Here is a 20776-nt window from a genome sequence, read left to right on the forward strand (position 1 = left end):
AAATAGATAAATGGGATGAATAAGAAGAATTAAAAACTAAATATTTAAATTTAAAACCATTTAAAATGAAAATTAGCATATAAGTACGAAATAATTTTTAAATATTAAAATATATTATTAAAGAATAAAGCATTTATGAAAAACATGGACCTGTTCGAAAAAACCAATAAAAAACCAGTAAGGGAAGTAGTAAAGTCGGGCGGGGCCGACTATATGATACCCTTCACCACTTTGGGTATATTCAACAGATGAATGCTAACAGACGTCAAATTCTGCTTCTTACAATGGGACAAAATTACCTAAAACCGGGAGAAAATATATATAGAATCTCTATCCAAATCTGAACCGATTCCAAAACTTTTCACATTTCAAAACTTTAGTACGTTGTGCAAAATTTGTGTCAAAATTTGTGTCGAAAATATATATGTATAAGCTATATCAAAATCTGAACCGATTTCAGTAAGAAGTTTAACTTATATTAACTACAGTTCATTGTACAAAATTGTGTGGCAATCGGACTAACTATGGAGCTATATATAAATCTGAACTGATTTTAGGAAACTTTACACCCATCACTCCAGACTCATTTCAGTACACTATGCCAAATTTTGTGCAAATCGAAATATGTATAGGGACTTTGGTACACCATTTACATTAAATCGGACGAAAATTTATATAGGAGCTATATGTAAATCCAAACCGATTTTCACGAAACTTAACGTGCACTATTCTAGACTTAATTAAATACGCTATATCAAATTTCGTGCAAATCGAAAGATATATAGTGACTTTTATACACCATTTACCTTAAATCAGACGAAAATATATATGGGAGCTATATCTAAATCTGAACCGATTTTCAGGAAACTTAACACACATCATTCTAGATCTAATCCATTTCGCTATGCCAAATTTCGGGCAAATCATAAGCTATATCTAAATCTGAATCGATTTTTCCCAAAATAGGGTTATATAATTAGTGACCTATACCAAATTTCATCCAAATCGCATCATAAATGCGACCTGTACTTTTTTTACAAAAATACATGGACGGACGGACGGACAGGTGGACATGCATAAATCGACTCAGAAAGTTATTATATGCATATTTTCAAAAGGAACCATCGATTATTTTTGCCTGTTACAAACATATGCACACAGACATGACACCCTGTACCACAGTGTGGTGAAGGGTATAAACAATGACTATTCACAACCACATAATTTGTTGTATTAACAAAAGTAATCCATAAATTACTACATTTGTTACCATTTAGTATGGATTTTCAAATCCACTTTCTTATACAAACTCTATGCCTATCCCACAGTCATATCAAGCATTTACACAAAGCACATAAATACAAGGGTTTCTCGGGGTTAAATAAATGAAATTCGAATGCTAATAAAAAAACTGTTTTATTATACCAGCTTCCAACCTCAGACTAAGTTTGAAGATGGGGAATATCGGCCCACACCTTATTTTGCCACCACAACATTTTGCTGAAAATTATATTTAAAATATCATGAGAATGGACTATCGCATTTGAATGAGAATGGACTATCCCATTTGAACTAAACTTTGCACGACCTATTATCTCCCCCAAGCCTAGTTCAAGTCAGAAGATGGGACCCATTGGTCCATTCCCTCTGATACTTCCCCCACAATGGTGAAAATGGTCAATATTCATAAATAAAGAATTAGACTAATGCAAAGTCCGACTTGATCAAACTTAGCACATCGTAACATTTCTTTCAAACTGAAATTATGTTCCAAAATTAAGAAAATCGGTCCAATCCTTCTGGTACCTCCCCCAAAAAATGGTTACAATTGTCCTGAAATGCATATTATAATATCATGCGAACAGAGCATCCGATTCAAACCAAATTTTGCACAACCCAATATTTTAACCATGTCTATACATTGTTGGAAGAGGGGACTTATCATTAAACTTCTTCTAGTATCTCCCCCACAAAGGCTAAAAATGTTGAAACTTTGTAAATATTATATGAAACGAATGTCATTTATTCCGATTGAGGCACGACCCTAACATGTTTCGGAACACAGATTCCTCGGCATCTACTGGTGCACCAAAGTCCCTAAAAAACATTCGATTTGCACGAAATTTTGCACAGCGTACTGAATAAGGCCTAGAATGATGTGTGCCAAGTTTCTTGAAAATCTGTTCAGATTTAGATATAGCTCCCATATATATTTTCGTCCGATTTAAGGTAAATGGTGCACCAAAGTTCTTAAACATCTTTCGATTTACACGAAATTTGGCATGACGTACTGAATTGAGCCTAGAGTGATCTCTGCAAGGTTTCGAGAAAATCGGTCCAGATTTAGATATAGCTCCCATATATAGTTTCGTCCGATTTAAGGTAAATGGTGCACTAAAGACCCTATATATCTGTCCATTTGTACGAAATTTCGTACAACGTACTAAATTGGGCCTAGAATGATGTCTGCGAAGTTAAGTTAAAATCGGTTCAGATTTAGATATGGCTCCCATATATAGTTTCGTCCGATTTCATGTAAATGGTGCACCAAAGTGCCTATATATCTTTCGATTTGCACGAAATTTGGCATAACGTACTGAATTGAGCAAGTGATGTTTGTCAGAGTGATATTTGTCATGTTTCGTAAAAATCGGTCCAGATTTATTTTCCATATATATTTTCGCCCAATTTTAAGTAAATTGGACATCAAACTCCTCATGTTAATCAGATTGACATCATATTTTGCACAACGTACAAAATTGAACATAGAATTACGCAGTTGCGTTTTCCAGAAGTACAGACATAGCCCAACGGATGACCTATTGATATTTGTTTGAAGTCGATATATATCACATATTTTATTTCATCCAATTTCATGTTAATAGTCCGGTTTAATATTCCCATAGTGGTGAAGGGTATCATATAGTCGGCCCCGTCTGACTTTACTACTTTCCTTACTGGTTTCTTAATGTGGAGGTATAGCACAATCTCATTATGTGTCAAGTGACGCTCCAGTTCAACAGATGTGTCGGTCAATGGGTCATTTTTGGTCGGTCAGGATGGCCGATGTGCGAGAGCAGGCATTGTTCTTATTGTCTTATGCTCAATGATTGGTCTTCTCTTGTTGATTTTTTTTTTTAAATTGTGGAACAACACCGAAGAAACATCCGATTATGCGGTACCTTTACGAATAACTTTCATGCACATTGTTTACAGGTTTTCAAGTCATTTTTGAGATGGCATGTCATTATTACCAAATTAGGAATATTTTTGTTAAGCATATACTTCTTGTGCCTCATTTTCGTCCGTATTTTCTTGAAGTGTATATCAAATATCAAAAGACGACATTACAACACAAATGTCTTTCAAAAGACTTTAGATAAGGCCCGCAAATACAAGAAATCCATATTACACAGTCCTTTTCCACATTTATTCGATCCTTGCTCAGTACTCATAAACTTGAGCTATGGCATATTTGTCCTTCTGGTTTCTTAATATACACACCAAAGGCTAAAATTTCAACCCCCCAACATCATGTATCACAGTGTAATATACTCGTAATATACAGTTCTAACATAGAAGAATTCTAACATAGAAAACACTAAATATTGTCAACGGCTTCTGCCTTCGAAGCATATCATTTGGCGACTACTCCGCTTGAGAAATGAGGTGGACCAAATTGAAATAGCACACCACAATTTGTGTGCCTGAAGTATTAAGAGAAATTTGACAAACGAACAAGATAGACGACTTTTTGGCTACGACTTTTTATTGGCTATTAATGGGTCGTTCACCGTACAGCCACACACATATTAAGAAAAAACTGAGTTTTAAACAATTTTCGCCAATCGAAATCCTTGTAAAAGCGTTCAGTCGCCATGTTTCGGAAGTGTCTAAATCTAGGTGAAAAATGTGCTTCGACAATTGATTTGCTCGCATAAAAAGCGTATAAATAATTGTCCTTGTTCAAAATAAAATTTAAAATGAAATCAAATTTCTAAAGTTGTTGATTTTAAATTGTTTCTTTAATTGTGCATTTTTAAGTTGATATTTAATTGTGCAGGCACATTATTGCCAATATAAAGTGAATCATAAATATAATAAATTTCAATAACCATGTTTATGAGAATATTCAGCATCCGCGTAATCATGGGTGGCTTGACCAATTTTATGAACCGTTGCCTCGAAACCTGCCTTCTTATCGGATGTATATGTTACCAAACGAGTTGTTCCATCGGATTCCTTAAGGGAATAGCTGCCTATAATTAAATTTAAATAATTAATTTTACATTAAAAAATTATTCAATGGCTCTGTAAAATCTTACCCTTCACTTTGTCACCATCTCTGGATTCCCATTGTTCTTTGATATCACCGGTTTTGTGGTCTTCAACACCATATGCAAATTCATATTTAGGATGGCTGCTATAATCTCCATCATGTTCGCCTCCATGTCCGTGATGATCTCCGTGGCCATGATAACCATCATTACCACCATGATATTCGACTTGTTCGGCATATCCATGAGAATCGGCATGATCGTCATATTTAACAACTTCGTTATCATTGTGTTTGGTTACAACGGCATAACTGGTAGCCTGTCCATGACCACCATTGTGCTCCTTGTGGGGAAGAGGTCCTGCCATAGTTAAGGCGATGCAAATGGCCAAAATGGAGAACATTGAAATTTTGGAAAACATATTGAAGATTTTGCAAACTTTAACTAGATCAACTCGAATGAGTTGTGGAATACTGATATTGATTTTGAATTTTCGTTGTTTATTTTATACTCTAACCACTCACAGTAGAAGTAAAAATGTTAAAATTTACTTTTCATATTTTATGGGTGTGCCCTGTTTCAAGGTCATCACCGAAGTATTCGTGGTCAGTTAAATTACTGAAATCTGAAAAACACAAATATAAAAGAAAATCAAATGTTTTTTTTTTAATTTTTGGTAAAAACTGAACCACAAACTTTGAATTATATATTTTGTGTATTACCATAAATGACCTTGTATAACAAATTGCTCTTGTCCAGATTACGTGAAATATTGTTATTAGTTATTTGTATACCTTATGCAATAAGAAGTAAATATTATTTATTTTCCCCCACAACACTCTATCTTTGTACTGCCCTGAATTCGATCTCATTCGATATTCATAATTTGTCAGTGACCCTAATATCGCTTTATCTCATTATTTACAAAATTTTGAACTAAAAGGTAAGGTAATGCAAATGCAGTGTATAAAGCAACTACAGTATAAAAACCGCAACGAAATTTATATTTAGTATCAGTTTGACATTAAACTTCCGTCGACTTAAAGTTCTCATAAACAATAGGCATCATGCGTTTTATAACTTTATTTTCTTGTTTGACAATTTGCATTGCCTTAACAATGGCAGGACCTCTTCCCTACAAACATCAAAATGGTGGACATGGAAGCGAACACAATGGCGAGGCTACCAGTTATGCTATTGTAACCAAACACGATGATAAGTCTGAAGAAAAAGGACATAGTTATCATGCCGAAAATCATTATGGTAGCAACGATCATGACGGTTATGGAGATGAGCATATTGATTATCACAGTCATCCTAAATATGAATTTGCATATGGTGTTGAAGATACGAAAACTGGCGATATCAAAGAACAATGGGAATCCCGAGATGGTTATAATGTGAAGGGTAATTGCTAATTTATTTCGTGTTCAAACATTGTATAACCATTTTGTAATTGTAGGTAGTTATTCTCTGAAAGAATCCGATGGAACAACTCGTATTGTCAACTATACATCCGATAAGAAGAAAGGTTTCGAGGCTACCGTGCATAAACTGGGCGAGGCTAATGGGGATCACAAGGATGCCGAATATCATGATTATCATGGCTATTAAAAATGAACAATTTAATGCATAACCTTGAATGCTTTATTTTATGTATGTACAAAAATAAATAAATAAATACATAAATAAACCAGTGAGCGGAGCAGTATAGTCGGACGGGGCCGACCATACGATACCCTACACAACTACCACGGAACTCTAACTCTCTGCGGATTTTTATTCCGAGCCTCGGTAATATTTTATGATAGTTGTACCCTCTTGTCCGATTAGAAGTCAACATCACATTTTCCTTAATCTGACATATTTTCCGAATTTTACTAATATTCAGTATAGTCCTTCTAATTACTTATCCATATTCCCTTCATCGTGTGGTTGTGGCCTATAGATCCAATTGAAAAAACACAAAAAATATTTTTTAAGGCCCACTTCATCCCAAAATATTTATCTGATTATCACCGAAAATTATAGGCCTTGTCCTTGACCATAACTGGAACATCATGGAACATTTCAAAGCGCTCAACGCTACATTTTCGCCCTCCAGTGTGGTAATGGTTTGTTAAATAATGTCTGAATACGTAAGAACTCGCATCCGAGAATATACGAAAATAAAATGGTATCAACTTAAAGTTCAGCCATTCCTCTTGGATATACTATGGAGGAGTAAATATATACGCCATAAAATACAAATTTTGTAATTTTTCGTACAAAAGTCGGGGTCCACTTGACCCGCTAAATATTGACCGATCTTTATCAAACCAGGCATGCTCATTCTTTTGCCCGATCCCCTTCTCCATGTAAAATTACACGATGTTCGGGCCATTATTGCGGCCTCTGGAACGACCAGAAAAACCGACAAAAATTTAGTATTTGGTCCATTTCATCCCCTAAATATTATCCGATCTTTACAAAAAACAATAGGAGTCTTCATTGGCATGAACCCATCCTACATGCAAAATTTCGTGAAGATTGGTCCATTACTGTGGCCTGTATAGTGTTTACAAATTATAATGGACAGACGGACGGACGGACACACATGTCTAGATCGACTCAGCTAGTCGAGATATGACGATCGGTATGCTTGAAGGTGGGTCTAGGACCAATATTTCACGGCGTTACAAACCCTTGTGGCTGCACAAAGCTATAATACCCTGACAACATAGTTATGTAGGGTATAATTAGTAGCAATTCCGTTGAAAAACGTTACCGAAAACCAGAAGGACAAATTCGACATAGGACATGTTTTAGAGTTATGACGTGCTGAATTTTTTGCTGGTTACTCTAATGTTCACGAAGCAACAACTTTATATCTTTATTTGCGGCTATTGCAGGTTCGTTTTCAGATGACATGTCTTCAGTCAATTCGAATGAGGAATATTTTTTGTAAAACATATCGCCCTTCTACTGTAAAATAAATACCAAAAAACAAGATTTATTTACCTCGAAATATTCTACAAAAATGTCTCTCAAAGTTTTTTTGATTTGGTTATCAAAGACGAGAAATCGATATTCGTATGTTTACATCATATTGATCCGGTTTTACCCGATTATTGCTCAAAAACACTCGGATTCTTCTGAAATATTTGCCATAAATAGAGGTGCCAAACCCTTCAATAACATTATTTGCAAGGGACAGATCCCGACCCCTAAATTTTCAACAAGATTTACAGATAATAGACCCGATTTTTTAAACATCTGATTAAACTTATATACATATTATTTGGAAGCCATAACCATGATTATTTGTAAGTCACAGCCATCGTGGATCTATGTTGTTACCTTTCTATTTTTGGTTTTTTTTTTTACTTAAGGGAACAAATTTGTTTGCCCCGAGAATGGGGTCACTTTAGGGGACCCCCCTTAAGTGTAGGGTATAAAAACTACAAATTTCATACTTCGGCAGAACCGGTGTTAATGTAAGGTCTCGATATTTCTACTAAAAATCAGAGGACGAAACCCCTATAAACGATTATTTCATATATGTTGCATCGTAGCTAATCATTGATCCTTTTCTTTGGAATACAAAGTGTAAAAGCCAATTTTTGTTCTTCCACAAATCCAGGAAGATGCTATTCCTTATTTGGTGGGAACGAGGGTATAAATCCAATACTTCGACATTGATAGTTACTTATTTATAGAAACAGTGAGCGGAAAAGTAATACAGAAACATTTTGTGTTTCATTCCACCTCCTAAATATCTGATTCCACCTCTGATATCTGATCATTACTGACATTCGTAGGTGTCGTCCCTGAAAATAACCAGAACCTTATGTATAATTTCATAGCGATCCGCGCGATATTTTCGCCTTTGGTATGAATTTAAAGGTCAATCACTCCTCTTGGATATCCTGTCAACTATTTGGGTCTATGTTCTTTAGGAGAAAACATATACGATCTTGATCAAAACAATAGTCATACCCTTTTCTTTGTGTTCGGGTCAAAATTATAGCCTCTAGGGCGTCCAGAAGAACAAAAAAAAAACAACTTTTTGGTTCATTTCATCCCCTAAATATTAACCGATCATTAGGGGTCTTCTGTGGCCCGATCACGTCCTACATGCGAAATTTCTTGGCCATAACTGTGGATTGGATTGGCCCATCGTGTTAAAAATTATAATGGACAAATGGACGGACACACATTTCTAGAACGACTCAGCAAATCGAGATATGATCGGAATACTAAAAGCAAAAATATTTCGCGGCGTTATAAACTCTTGGGGCCACACAAAACTATAATACCCTAATCTTCAACACCATATGCAAATTCATATTTAGGATGGCTGTGATAATCAACATGTTCATCCCCATGGCCGTCATGATCATTGCTACCATAATGATTTTCGGCATGGTAATTATGAGATTTTTGTTCAGACTTATCATCGTGTTTGGTTACAATTGCATAACTGGTAGCTTCGACATTATGTTCGCCTCCATGTCCACCATTTTGGTGTTTGTAGGGAAGAGGTCCTGCCATAGTTAGGGCAATGCAAATTGTCAAACAGGAAAATAAAGTTATAAAACGCATGGTGTCCAGATTTTTGTTTGCGAATTTTAAGACGATGAAAGTTTAATGGGAAACTGATTAATAGTTTAAATTTTGTTGCGGTTTTTATACTGTAGTTCGATTATACACTGCAATTGCATTTCGAAAAAAAATAGTTTAACATTTTGTAAATTATTGTATATTATGAAATTAAGGTCATTTACAAAATATAAATATTGATTAAAGCGAACGAGAAAATCAGGACAGTACATAGTACATTAATCAAGCGTGATAAAAGAAAATAAATAATGTTCACGTATTATTTCATTAAGGTATACAAAAAACTATTAGCAATATTTCAGAGACAATCTGGAAAAAAGCAATTTGTTGCAAGGTCATTCATGATAACCCATAAAATATAAAATTCAAAGTTTGTGAAAAAATGTAGTTCTGTTTTGACCAATAAAGTAGAAAAACATTTGATTTTCTTTTTTATTTGTGTTTCTCAGATTTAAAGTAATTTAACTGACCATAAATACTTTGGCAATGACCTTGAAAACAGGCTACACCCATAAAAATATGAAAAGTAAATTTTAACATTTTTACTTCTACTGTGAGTGGTTAGAGTATAAAATAACTAACGAAAATTCAAATTCAATATCATTTATCTACAATACATTCGAGTTGATTTAGTTAAAGTTTCCAAATGTGCTCTACAATTTCAATGTTCGCCTTCTTGGCTATTTTCATTGCCTTAACTGTGGCAGGACCTCTTCCCCACAAGGACCATAATGGTGGTCATGGACAGGCTACCAGTTATGCCGTTGTAACCAAACATAATGATAACGAAGTTGTTAAATACGACGATCATGCCGATTCTCATGGATTTGCCGAACAAGTCGAATATCATGGTGGTAATGATGGTTATCATGGCCACGATGATCATTACGGACATGAAGGTGAACATGATGGAGATTATAACAGTCATCCTAAATATGAATTTGCATATGGTGTGGAAGATCACAAAACCGGTGATATCAAAGAACAATGGGAATCCAGAGATGGTGACAAAGTGAAGGGAAAGATTCGACATAGGTTTTGAATAATTTATAAATGTAAAATTAATTATTTGATTTCAATTGCAGGCAGCTATTCCCTTAAAGAATCCGATGGAACAACTCGTTTGGTAACATATACATCCGATAAGAAGACAGGTTTCGAGGCAACGGTTCATAAAATTGGTCAAGCCAGCCATGATCACTCGGATGCTGAATATTCTCATAAACATGGTTATTAAAAATACAATATTTACGATTAAATTTTATATTTGGAATGAAGTGTTTGTAGAATTAAATATCAGCATTACAATACTTTCCCATAATGTAAAAAAATAAATGTTTAAATCTACAACTTGAGAGTTTTGTTTTTTTTATAAAATTTGGATTGCCCAATGATGTTGGTTAAAACACTTTCTATGTCATCAATTGTCGAAGCACTTTTTGCACACTGAATTAGACAGGCCTAAAATATTGACCTTAAACGCTTCTTATGTTCACGGAATTGTTGAACATGTACGATGTGAAGGAATAAAAATATATCATGTGATCCAATACAGGGCGGATGACCCATCAATGACCGGTGAAAAAGACGCTGGTTTGAGAAGATGTGCGAAAGCTAGCGTTTTTCCGGTGTATAATGATTCGTCGTATCTAGTTCGCTTTTCTAATTTCTGCGAAGACTTCAGCCAAACGAATTAATGGTCTACCACTCCAAATTGACCGTCCTTCGTTTCTCAAGCGGAGCATTCGCAACATGACATTTTTCGAAGGCAGAGTGCGTTAGGTAACGCTTAGTGTTTTCTATGACAGACATATATATAGTGCGAGAATATTACACAGTGCAACAAGATGTTTCTGGTTGGAAAATCCCTATGACAACGAAAGACCTTGGCGAGTATATTACGAACTCAGAGAGACAAATTCGCCAGAGGTCAAATTTTTCAGTTATGGTGAGATGAATTTATTTTCTGCTAACTCTAAAGTTCGGAATGCAGTTCTATTATTAGAACACTAAAATGCATATAAAAGACTATCTTTAATTATTTTATCTTATTTCTTTTATTCCTATCTTCTTCTGAATTATCACGCATTGATAAAATAAACTTGTAGTTTCTGTGGACAAATGCATTTTAGGCAAGTTTCCCCTCAATACGACGAACAATAAGGCTGGATAAATATGCGTGCAAGGCCATAGATTTCATTTGAATATATTTCAATAGCACTCGACATCCGATACTTACTACAATGTTTTCATCATCCTTTTCCACTTTTACCAAAATCCTTATATTAAGGGAAACTGTCGGATCCGTCTGAAATATTTCCAATGAATAAATTTTATTATGGCTAATACGTTTATAATATTTATACCTGAAGGACAAAGACCCGAGAAGTTTATAGTATATCAAAGAGGAGTGGTTTATCTTTAAAATGATGTTTTCAAATGTATTCGGATGTGGGAGTTACACTTAAATATTTACAGGTGCTTATGTATATTATTTAGTAACCCATTATCACACTAGAGGGCAGAAATATAGAGCTGATCGCTTTGGAAATTACCATGAGGTTCCATGTTATGGTCAAGGACCACGTCTATAATTTTCAGCGATGATCAGATAATAACATTTAATTTTTTGTGTTTTTTAGGACCGATGTATAGGACACAATTATAAGCCGAACATCACAACACTACGGCGAAGAGAAACTGGTCAATTAATTGTTAAGAAGAGTTGCTGTTGACCTCGAATCGAGAAAGAGAGTGCAAATATCAGGAAATATTGTCCAGGCTCGGAATAAACATCCGCAGAATGTTAGATTTCCGTGGTAATTGTGCAAGGTATTGGATGGTCGGCCGCGTCCGACAATACTGATCCGCTCACTGGTAAGTATTGAAGATGGGTCAATTCGTTTCCTGTTTTGGTACATCGTCTTTATTTTCTAACCAACGTTGCTGAATTTGGTATTATCGGTTCTTGGAATGTAAATAACATGTTTGGTCAATGTTCCGATTCAGCTCTATGGGAACTCTCCACTTATCGGTTTAAAATAATTGATCTTTTTATTTTTATTTCATTTTAATGTCTTTTTAGATTTTTTTTGTTTTTTTAGCTGGAATTCTAGTCAAAATTTTCGATTTTCCAAAAAATAATTTTCCTAGGTTCGCCATTTTTGCTAATATTCGGGCGATGTCAATAATCCTTGCTTATACCAGAGCCAGATATGTACTTGTAGTTTATCGGAGGATGAGATGGGTCATCACAAAAAAATGCACAATTCTCCCTATTTTCGGTATGTTGGCGGTCCAACCCGAATTTGCCAACCTAAGTATCTGCAATGTGGTTTTCGCCTCAATATAAAAGTTCCGACCAATTTCCGGTTTTTGTAATGTCCAACACATGTTGAAGTGTATTATCATGAAATTTGAATTCGAGAATTCGAGTGAAGAGTCCTCATAAGGGATTTAGTTTTTGGGAATGTATTCATTCGCAATATAGTATATTTATCATGAGCAGCGGATCATGCTTTCGATTAAAATAAATATCTGACATGGGAAAATTATGGAAATTGGTATAATTATATTTTATTCATAATATATTATTTTATCATATTTATCAAATGAACCCGCTCTTTTCCAAAAGTAATCGAATTGCGAAACCGCATATGTTTAGTAACCATGTTTATGAGAATATTCGGCATCCGTGGAATCATGGGTGGCCTCACCGATTTTATGAACCGTAGCCTCAAAACCAGTTTTCTTATCCGAAGTATATGTTACCAAACGTGTTGTACCATCGGATTCCTTCAGAGAATAGCTACCTGAAATTAAAATAAATAAAACAATTAATTTTAACGTTTATAAATTATTAAAGGGTAAAATCTTACCCTTAACTTTGTCACCATCTCTGGATTCCCATTGCTCTTTAATATCACCGGTCTTTTTGTCTTCAACACCATATGCAAATTCATATTTAGGATGGCTGTTATAATCTCCATCATGTTCACTTCCATGTCCGTGATGATCATCATGGCCATAATAACCGTCATTACCACCATGATATTCGACTTGTTGGGCATATCCATGAGATTCGGCATTATTGTCATATTTAACAACTTCCTTATCATTATGTTTGGTTACAACAGCATAACTAGTAGCCTGCCCATGACCACCATTGTGTTCCCTGTGGGGAAGAGGTCCTGCCATAGTTAAGGCGATGCAAATAGCCAAAAAGGCGAACATTGAAATTGTGGAACACATATTGAAGATTTTGGAAACTTTAACTAAATCAACTCGAATGTATTGTGGATAACTGATATTGGTTTTGATTTTTCGTTGCTTGTTTTATACTCAAACCTAGCAATGGTTTTACTATTTACATTTGATATTTTATGGGTGTACCCTGCTTTCAAGGTCATTGTCGAAGTATTCATGGTCAGTTAAATTGCGTTAAAAAATATGCAAGTGAACAACTGAGAAAAGTAAATATATGAGGAAATCTATTTTTGGTTTAGATTAACGCTTGTATTTTTCAGTTTCTGATTTACAATAAATGATCTGAAATATTTCTAATAGTTAATTACCTTGGGTCAAGTAATTACCTTGAGTAAGTAATTCACAAGCAAGTATTTGCTTTTGCCTTGTTTGATTTAGTACAATTCATATACCGCTTTCCATAAATGACCTTAATTTCACAATATGTAATTAGAGGTGAAATGTCAAAATATTCATATATATATATATATATTTATATTAAATATATTATAAAGAATGAAATTCATTTCAGTCAATTAAAAATGAAGTAATAATTTGGTTCGAATGTAAAAACCACCACGAAATTTCAATTCAATAACAGTTTCACATTAAATTTCCATCACCCCTTAAAGTTCACAGTAGAAAAATCCAGTCACTATGAGTTTTATAAATGTCTTAACATTTTTGGCAATTGTCTATAGGTAAAGTTTTTGAGTTATGCCGTGTTGAATTTTTTGCTGGTAACTCTTAAGTGCATGAAGGATTTGTATGGGACTATTGCAGGTTCTTTTTGAGATGACATGTCTTCAGTCAAATCGAATGAGGAAAATTTTAGTAAGGCATATCATCCTTCTATCTCGAGTTCTTGAGTCTCCTTTTCGTCCTTGTTTTTGAACCGTAATGTAAATACAGCCAAAAGATATTTTTTGAAATATTTATCAAAAATAGATCGTATTATGGCAAACACGTTAATATAATTTATTCGAGAGAGACAGATATAACTCGAAATTTTATTTATTTATGTATTTATTTTTTTAGCAGAATTAGTGCAGCCCTTTTATTTGACCCAAGGACGAACCATATTTAAATTGGTGAAAATGGGTTCAGATTTTATTATAGCTCCCATTTGCACGAACTTTAGCATGGTGTACTAAATTGAGTCTAAAATGATGTGTGCTCAGTTTCGTGCAAATCGGTTCATATTTAGATATAGCTCCCATATATATTCTGATCCGATATAATGTAAATGGTGCACCACAGTCCCTATATATCCCTCTATTTGCACGAAATGTGTGTACTGAATTGAGTCTAGAATGATGTGGGTTTAGTTTCGAGAAAATCGCTTCAGATTTCGATATATCTCCGATTTAATGTAAATGGTGCACCAAAGTCCCTTTTTATACCCATCACAACTATGTTGTCAGGGTGTTAACACTATAAAGACTGGAATTTTGTATATACCTATATTGCCTAAAATCGGTCAAAATTACCTCATTCTGAAAGAATTTTTATTTTGTAAAGAAATTTTTTTGAATTTATTTTACAATCATACACAACATTGTTATTATTTGTTTTCGGCGGGAGAGCTCCCGAGTTTCCCTTTTCAAAAAATAAGAACACTGACAAAATGTTCCGAGTTTCCCTTTTCGAAAAATAAGAACGCGGACAAAATGTTCAAAAAAGAGGAAGTCTTTACTCTAAGAGTGAAATCGACTGGAAATATAAAATTTATTTCTTTCCGATTTGTGTGTTCGTTTGTGTTTCTAGAGTAGCAAACGGTTTTCGATGTTGTTGTACTGATCTGGTCATATAAGAAATTTACTTTATACAATAAAAAAAGTAGTTTCATTATTTAATATTTCACAAGAGGTCAAAATTACCGATTTTAGGCCATATAGGTATAGCACATGTGAATACGGGGAATGAAAGAGGGGAGGAAGCAGCTACTATGATTAATAAACCTATTTCTACGTGGTACAAAAAATCACCAAATTTTAAAAAGCTGTGTCATAATATACACAATTGTTTTTGTACTTGAAATTGAAGAATCGTCAAAATGACTGCTTTCGGCAATCTAGTGTTATAGATTTGTGCAGCTTCAAAAGTTTGTAACGCCGCGAAATATTGGCCCTAGACCCACTTTTAAGTATACCGATCGTCATATCTTGACTAGCTGAGTCGATCTAGACATGTGTGTCCGTCCGTCTGTCCATTATAATTTGTAAAAACGGTAAAGGCCACAGTTATGGGCTAATCTTCACAAAATTTTGCGTGTAGGATGGGTTCGGGCCAATGAAGACCCCTATTGTTTTGGTAAAGATCGGTTAATATTTAGGTGATGAAATGGACCAAATACTTAATTTTTTATCGGTTTTTCTAGTCGCTCCACAGGCCTCAATTACGTCCCAAACACCGCGAATTTTTGCATGGAGAAGGGGATGGGGCCAAGGAATAAGCATGTCTGTTTTGATAAAGATCGCTCAATATATAGCGGATCAAATGGACCCTGACTTTTGTATGAAAAATTGCAAAATTTGTATTCTATAGCGTATATATTTACCGCTGAAGGACATAGATCCGAGAAGTTGATAGTATACCCAAAAGGACTGGTTAACCTTTAAATTGATTGCAATTATATTGTACTCGGTTGTAGGAGTACAATATAATTCCACATCCGAGCATGTACTCGTATGTGGGAGTTACACGTAAATATTTACAGGTGCTTACGAATTCAGATATTATTTAGTAACCCATTACCACACTAGCGGGCTGAAATATAGCGCTGATCGCTTTGAAATTTTCCATGAGGTTCCAGATATGGTCAAGGACAACGCCTATAGTTTTCGGTGATGATCAGATAATAATTTTGGGATAAAGTGGACCGAAAATCTAACTTTTTGTATTTTTTTAGGGTCGATTGTTAGATTTTCGTTTAAGTTGTATAGGGTATCATATGGTCAGCCCCGTCCGACTATCCTGCTCCGGTCACTGGTTTTGTATATCGAGTCCTTGTGTGTAGCTTCGTCAATTGCAAACTAAATAGCACAAGAAGAGATTTTTTGACCATCAAATAATCTGCAAAAATTTCAGTCATAAGATCTCAATATTCTTATTTTTTCTATTTTCGGAAAACTTCATATCTCTTATGAAGAAGTGTCGGATTCGTATGACATATTTTGGTAAATATTAAATCTCATTATGCCAAACTCGTTAATAAAATGTATTAGAATTTTTGGAACCCGTTTTTTATACCCACCACCACAAGGTGGAGTTTATATTAAATTTGTCACTCCTGCGACCCTATAAGGTATATATATATATATATATATATATATTTTTGATCGGAATAAAATTCTATGTCGATTAATGAGTGCCTGTCTGCTTAAATCGATTTAGCCTCCATATAACAACACCAACCAATATTCGATATTTTGGGAATTTCTGACAGTATTTTGGGGTCTCATTGTAAAGCACATGCACGTAGCAATAATTATTACTATTGACTAATGTTTCAGGGATTTTGGAAACGTTTTTAATCAATTTGGCTGTAATTTGGTATTTTTGGTTTTCATTGTGTAACACATCCTTGTACTAAAATGATTAATATTGAACCAAGTTTGAGGGTAGTCCCCATATGATACCCTTCACCACTTTGGGTATTTTTCAGTTTTTTTTTTTTTTTTTTTTTTTGATTCCATTAAAAATAATTGTTTTGATTTGATCTTTATCAATAAATGAACCGACTTACATCAATCCATATACATGCTTCTCTGCAACCTATGCTAAATTTCAATGGGACAAATTTGGATAAATCGACTTATAGCATAGAAATTCAGTACGCTATACAAATTTCGTGCAAATCGAAAGAAATGTAGAGGCTTTGGTACACCTTTTACACAAAATCGGATGAATGTGAACTATATCCAAATCTGAACCGATTTCCACGAAACTTGGCAGACATGACTCCAGACGCAATTCAGAACGCTGTGCCAAATTTCGTGCAAATAGAAAGATATATATAGGGTCTTGTCTAAATCGGATGAAAATATATATGGGAGCTATAACTAAATCTGAACCGATTTTCACGAAACTTCGCAGACATCATTCTAGGCTTAATGGGAGCTATCTCTAAATCTGAACCGATTTTCACGAAATTTAACACTCACTGTTCTAGACTTAATTCAGTAGGCTGTGCCAAATTTCGTGCAAATCGAAAGATATTTAGGGACTTTCGTACACCATTTACATTAAATCAGACGAAAATATATATGGGAGCTATATCTAAATCTGAACCGATTTTTAGGAAACTTAACACACATTATTCTAGACCTAATGACATATAGGGACATTTATATAAAATCGGACGACACTATATATGGGAGCTATATCAAAATCTGAACCGATTTTCACCAAACTCAGCACACATCATTCTGCACTTAATACAGAACGCACTGCCAAATTTCGTGCAAATATAGGGACTTTGGTGCACCATTTACGTAAAATCGGACGAAACTATATATGTGAGCTATATCTAAATCTGAACCGATTTTCACGAAACTTGGCACACATCATTCTAGGCTTAATTTAGTACGCTGTGCCAAATTTCGTGCAAATCGAAAGATATTTAGGGACTTTCGTACACCATTTACCTTAAATTGGACGAAAATATATATGGGAGCAATATCTAAATCTCAACCGATTTTTGCCAATTTCAATAGGGTTTGTCGTTGGGCCAAATGAATGAGCTGTGCCAAATGTCAAATGTTTGTTCACAATTTAATATGGACAGACGGAGGGACGGACATGCATAAATTGACTTAGAAAGTGATTCTATGCATATTCTCAAAAGGAACCATATGTCTATCTCGTTTCCTTTTGTCGGTTGCAAACATATGCACAAAGACATAATACCCTGTACCACAGTATGGTGAAGATAATAAAAACCAGTAAGGAAAGCTTAAAATTCGGACGGGGCCGATAATATGATACCCTTCACCACTTTGGGTACATTTAAGAGATGCTCATATGTACAATATCCTGTAGATAGAATAAAACGTGGAATTTTGTACTCGAAATTTTGTTGGAATCGGTTTATATAGTTCCCATATATAATCTCGTCCGATTTTATGTAATTGCGGTTCCAAAGAGCCTATGTTTGTTCGATTTACACGAAATTTGACAGAGGTCATTTAATAGAGTTTAGAATGATGTGTGTTATAGTATATTAAAATCGGTTGAGATTTAGATATAAACCCCATATACATTTTCGTCCGATATGTAAATGGTAAACCGAAGATTTTTTCTTTCCTTTCCTTGGTTAAAATTGGTTTCCATCCCTGATTTATAGCGTAACTTATGTCGACCATAGAATAGCCTCCATACCATTGCAGAAGCCACATTCAAATAATATACTGACAATCGAAAAAGTTGGAACAGTTTAGATTGTTGCACTTATAGATACACAGGAAATGTGTTCCAAAACTGGATTTCAAAAAATGTAAAAAAATGTTTTTTGTTTGTCCAGAAAAGGGGATTTCACCCATATATCAGGTAAATCCCACCTCCATCTAACCCAATATTTATGCTGTGAATTGTGTATGTGTGTGTGTGTTTTTTTTTTTCAAATTCAAAATTAATGTATTTTCGATTTGTTGTTGACAGCATTAGGCAATGGCGAATTTTAAGTTTCACATGTCAGTGTGCATGAATATTCAAATTGCGGCCAATTATGAATTAAAGATAGAGGCTTTATTTGACATTACTGCACTTAGAAAAAGAAACAACAACAACAAAAATATACAGCTTAATCTAAAAAAACTTTTGAACCATAGAATTGATAATCAAAAATGTTTGTTTGTCATATAAAAAAAATTATATGTATTTATTTGAAAATTTTCACAACCGAATTGGACAGTATCATTGCAGTTGTTATTGAAGAAGGTATATCTTTACAAAACTAAGCAAATGGACGTGAAAGGTAAAATAGAAAAATAATATGAAAAATAAATAATGTAAATAGTAATATAATTGATTTTATTATTGTTAAATAATGAGGCTTAAGCACAGTTTGTTGTTTTTATAAACAACTATTTATTGGTGGGGAATGCATGGCATCCTCCAAGGCGTGAGGCAGGGAAGACTATAGTTTAAGATCTCACGACTGATAACTTAATTCATTTTTTTTTTTCATTTCAGCCTGTTTACCAATAATTTTGGGCATTTTCGTGCTATGCCTGACCAGGATATCAGCAACTTCCCCAAATTCTCTTGAATTCCATTCTAGTTTGGAGAATTTTAGTAAAGATATTATGAGTGAAATTTTCTCAAAAAACCCTCACAAAAATATCATATTTTCACCATTTTCAATACAAACCTGTTTGGCAATGGTACGTATGGGAGCTGATGGCCAAACGGCTGCGGAAATTGATGACGGCTTGGGATTTACTGGTCAACCCATGGAAAAAGTGGCAGACAATTACCACTCCCTTTTGGCGAAATACGAAGATGGCAAAACATTAAAAATTGCCAATAAAATTTATGTTGCCAAAAATTATCAACTGGAAAACAATTACAACGACATAGTGGCGAACAATTTCTTTTCATCACTGGAAAATGTGGATTTTTCCGAAAGTGAAAAGACAGCAAAATTAATGAACGACTGGGTTGAAACTAAAACCGATAAGGCAATTCATGACATCATCAATCCGCAAGCGCTTAGCAATGATACCCGTCTTATGTTACTCAGTGCAATTTATTTCAAAGGCAATTGGGATAAACCATTCGATGTGAAAAATACCAAGGAAGCTGATTTTTATATTGATGATCAGAAAAGCGTTAAAGTGCAAATGATGTACAAGGCAGGAATGATGCCATTTAGAGATATTCAAGAATTGGATGCCTGTGCCATACGTCTGCCATATAAAGACACTGATCTTTCTATGGTTATTATTTTACCCAACTCTCGTACAGGTTTGCCAACATTAATGGAGAAACTAAAATCATTTTCCTTGGCATCGCTGGAGGGACAAGGGCTGCGCAGGAGAGGTGTGCGTCTTTCTTTGCCCAAGTTTAAGGCCGAGTTTGAAGTTGTTCTCAATGGACCATTGAAAAAGGTAATATTTTAAAATTATTGATACACATGTTGAATGGGGCGGAACTTGTATATCGAGACTATTTTCTCCACCAAGAAATCCACATCGATATTTTACTTTGATCGATCCTATTATTGATTTGTTTCCATATTTTTGCATATCTCTAAATTTTTGTTTTTCCCCCTTTTCCAGCTTGGTATGAAACAAATGTTCTCTCAGGCAAACCTAAGTAAAATGTTGAAATCCAACGAGCCGCTTCAGGTATCCGATGTTGTACACAAAGCCTTCATAGATGTCAATGAAGTGGGAACAACTGCCGCTGGTGTTACACGTATGAAAAAAAGCGCACACAAATATATTTATGGGATAATTATATTTATATGTTTCTTCTTATTATTTTAGGCATTGGTATTATGACCCGTACCCGACCCGCTGATTTCATAGCTGATCATCCATTTTACTATGCAATAGTGAACGAAAATTCGGTTCCACTGTTCCAAGGAACTTTTATTGGAAAATAAATCAAGAATGAATATATATTTTAGATTTGGAATATAATAA

General features: G+C 34.5%; 5 protein-coding genes across 5 annotated transcripts; 3 read left to right on the plus strand and 2 right to left on the minus strand.

Moving 5' to 3' along the window:
* Window positions 1–4107: 4107 nt before the first annotated feature.
* Window positions 4108–4644, minus strand: LOC133329705 (cuticle protein 8-like). Its single transcript, XM_061538172.1, has 2 exons — window positions 4326–4644; window positions 4108–4259 (listed from the first exon to the last, which is right to left on the minus strand). Exons 1-2 carry the CDS (start codon window positions 4642–4644, stop codon window positions 4108–4110), a joined length of 471 nt encoding a protein of 156 aa, XP_061394156.1.
* A 751-nt stretch (window positions 4645–5395) lies between these two features.
* Window positions 5396–5891, plus strand: LOC133329706 (adult-specific cuticular protein ACP-22-like). The gene is made up of 2 exons (XM_061538173.1): window positions 5396–5684; window positions 5740–5891. The coding sequence occupies exons 1-2, from the start codon at window positions 5396–5398 to the stop codon at window positions 5889–5891; spliced, it is 441 nt and encodes a 146-aa protein (XP_061394157.1).
* Window positions 5892–9543: 3652 nt separating this feature from the next.
* On the plus strand, window positions 9544–10116 carry LOC133329707 (uncharacterized). The gene is made up of 2 exons (XM_061538174.1): window positions 9544–9883; window positions 9965–10116. Exons 1-2 carry the CDS (start codon window positions 9544–9546, stop codon window positions 10114–10116), a joined length of 492 nt encoding a protein of 163 aa, XP_061394158.1.
* A 2423-nt stretch (window positions 10117–12539) lies between these two features.
* On the minus strand, window positions 12540–13076 carry LOC133329708 (adult-specific cuticular protein ACP-22-like). The gene is made up of 2 exons (XM_061538175.1): window positions 12758–13076; window positions 12540–12691 (listed from the first exon to the last, which is right to left on the minus strand). The coding sequence occupies exons 1-2, from the start codon at window positions 13074–13076 to the stop codon at window positions 12540–12542; spliced, it is 471 nt and encodes a 156-aa protein (XP_061394159.1).
* A 6389-nt stretch (window positions 13077–19465) lies between these two features.
* Window positions 19466–20736, plus strand: LOC133329710 (serine protease inhibitor 42Dd-like; the record flags this gene model as incomplete). The annotated part of the gene is made up of 3 exons (XM_061538176.1): window positions 19466–20236; window positions 20408–20546; window positions 20618–20736. Coding segments are annotated over 3 exons (1029 nt in total), but the record flags the coding sequence as incomplete, so codon positions are not given.
* Window positions 20737–20776: the final 40 nt, after the last annotated feature.

The sequence above is a fragment of the Musca vetustissima genome, unplaced genomic scaffold (assembly GCF_032173495.1).
Source record: "Musca vetustissima isolate MV318-11 ecotype Yass unplaced genomic scaffold, APGP_CSIRO_Mvet_v1 utg1892, whole genome shotgun sequence".
Classification (NCBI taxonomy): domain Eukaryota; kingdom Metazoa; phylum Arthropoda; class Insecta; order Diptera; family Muscidae; genus Musca; species Musca vetustissima.

What these genes read in the sequence shown, in the direction of transcription:
- LOC133329705 (XM_061538172.1), bottom strand. Translation starts at nt 4,644, where the DNA reads ATGGCAGGACCTCTTCCCCACAAGGAGCACAATGGTGGTCATGGACAG. An exon ending in AGATGGTGACAAAGTGAAGG is followed by an intron (nt 4,260 to 4,325) that starts GTAAGATTTTAC and finishes ATTTAATTATAG; the next exon opens with GCAGCTATTCCCTTAAGGAA.
- LOC133329707 (XM_061538174.1), top strand. Translation starts at nt 9,544, where the DNA reads ATGTTCGCCTTCTTGGCTATTTTCATTGCCTTAACTGTGGCAGGACCT. An exon ending in ACAATGGGAATCCAGAGATG is followed by an intron (nt 9,884 to 9,964) that starts GTGACAAAGTGA and finishes TTTCAATTGCAG; the next exon opens with GCAGCTATTCCCTTAAAGAA.
- LOC133329708 (XM_061538175.1), bottom strand. Translation starts at nt 13,076, where the DNA reads ATGGCAGGACCTCTTCCCCACAGGGAACACAATGGTGGTCATGGGCAG. An exon ending in AGATGGTGACAAAGTTAAGG is followed by an intron (nt 12,692 to 12,757) that starts GTAAGATTTTAC and finishes TTTTAATTTCAG; the next exon opens with GTAGCTATTCTCTGAAGGAA.
- LOC133329706 (XM_061538173.1), top strand. Translation starts at nt 5,396, where the DNA reads ATGGCAGGACCTCTTCCCTACAAACATCAAAATGGTGGACATGGAAGC. An exon ending in AGATGGTTATAATGTGAAGG is followed by an intron (nt 5,685 to 5,739) that starts GTAATTGCTAAT and finishes TTGTAATTGTAG; the next exon opens with GTAGTTATTCTCTGAAAGAA.